The following is a 1,136-nucleotide window of genomic DNA, read 5'->3' on the forward strand; positions in this document are numbered from 1 at the left end:
AAAGGTTTCGAATATGTATATATAGTTTATCCTTGTAGTTATGTACTTAAAAATGAAATATGCATATGCTACAATCCTCATGAATGGAACAAGAGTATATGGTTATTATCAATGTTTGAATACTGTAACAATAACTATTATTAAAACTGAATGTAGAATGAATATGATGCTATGAAGTACAATACACTAGTCTTATTTGAATAACCTCTTTATTATTTAAATAAATGATGGTCAATTTCTATTAACTTAGTTATAAAGACAACTACAATCATAAAAGAGGGTGTTGAAGATATTAAGCTGCATGTTCAGCGGCTTATTTTACGCCATTTGATTTGACTTTCATTGGAACGAATTTCTGCTCTTAAAAGGTGTATGACTGTCTCATACTCATGAGTTTTACTATATAAGTCATCAGTATCAGCCTCCAGTAAGTTTACTTCTGGATTTGATACAGATGGGCTTGTAGTGATATAGTAGGAGATTGATGTTCTGTTCCAATTAATAGATTTCATTACCTTCACCTTTTTCTTTATCAAGCCTTTTGTTTCCATATTTTTGGAAGACTTTATAAGCGTCATATCTTATAGGAAAAAAAAAAAGATGTAGAAACCCACATCTAAAACAGTATACAGCAAAACCATTAAGACAAACACTTTGAGATTTCGTGATTTTAAATACTTGCCACTTATTTTTTTAAGAGTTTGTAATGTTCAAAGGGCTCATCCATATTGAGACTATGGGGCCATGGTTCAATGTTTTCAGCAGTATCAATAGGATTGATTTCTGTAAAGGTGATAGAAAGATTTCTATCCGTATAGTATTGTCTCAATGTCTTTTGAAAAGCCTTCTTTTTTTTTTTTAAAAAAAAAAAAAAGGGGGAGCTTCCTCAACAGTTGCAAACAAAGGTAAAGACGGGATTGTCACTGGTCATTACTTCAATTTTGTAGCTGCTCAATAAAATTGAGCAATTCAAAGGATATTATATTGTTATGAATAATGCTTCTATTTACACCCATTTAGATATCAAGACATATATTGAAAAAAAAAAGAGACTATGGCTATGTCTGTCTTCCACCATATTCCCCTGAGCTAAATCCAATCGAACAATTCTGGTCAGTATGCAAAAGTAAATTAAA

The 1,136-nt window shown here is 30.8% G+C and overlaps 1 protein-coding gene across 1 annotated transcript; it reads right to left on the minus strand.

The window, feature by feature from the left end:
• Positions 1–314: 314 nt before the first annotated feature.
• BX663DRAFT_577648 (uncharacterized protein) lies at positions 315–874 on the minus strand (the record flags this gene model as incomplete). Its single annotated transcript, XM_051532177.1, has 2 exons — positions 679–874; positions 315–527 (listed from the first exon to the last, which is right to left on the minus strand). A coding segment is annotated over exon 2 (198 nt), but the record flags the coding sequence as incomplete, so codon positions are not given.
• Positions 875–1,136: the final 262 nt, after the last annotated feature.

The sequence above is a fragment of the Cokeromyces recurvatus genome, assembly GCF_025118155.1.
Source record: "Cokeromyces recurvatus strain NRRL 2243 chromosome Unknown BX663scaffold_3, whole genome shotgun sequence".
Taxonomy (NCBI): domain Eukaryota; kingdom Fungi; phylum Mucoromycota; class Mucoromycetes; order Mucorales; family Mucoraceae; genus Cokeromyces; species Cokeromyces recurvatus.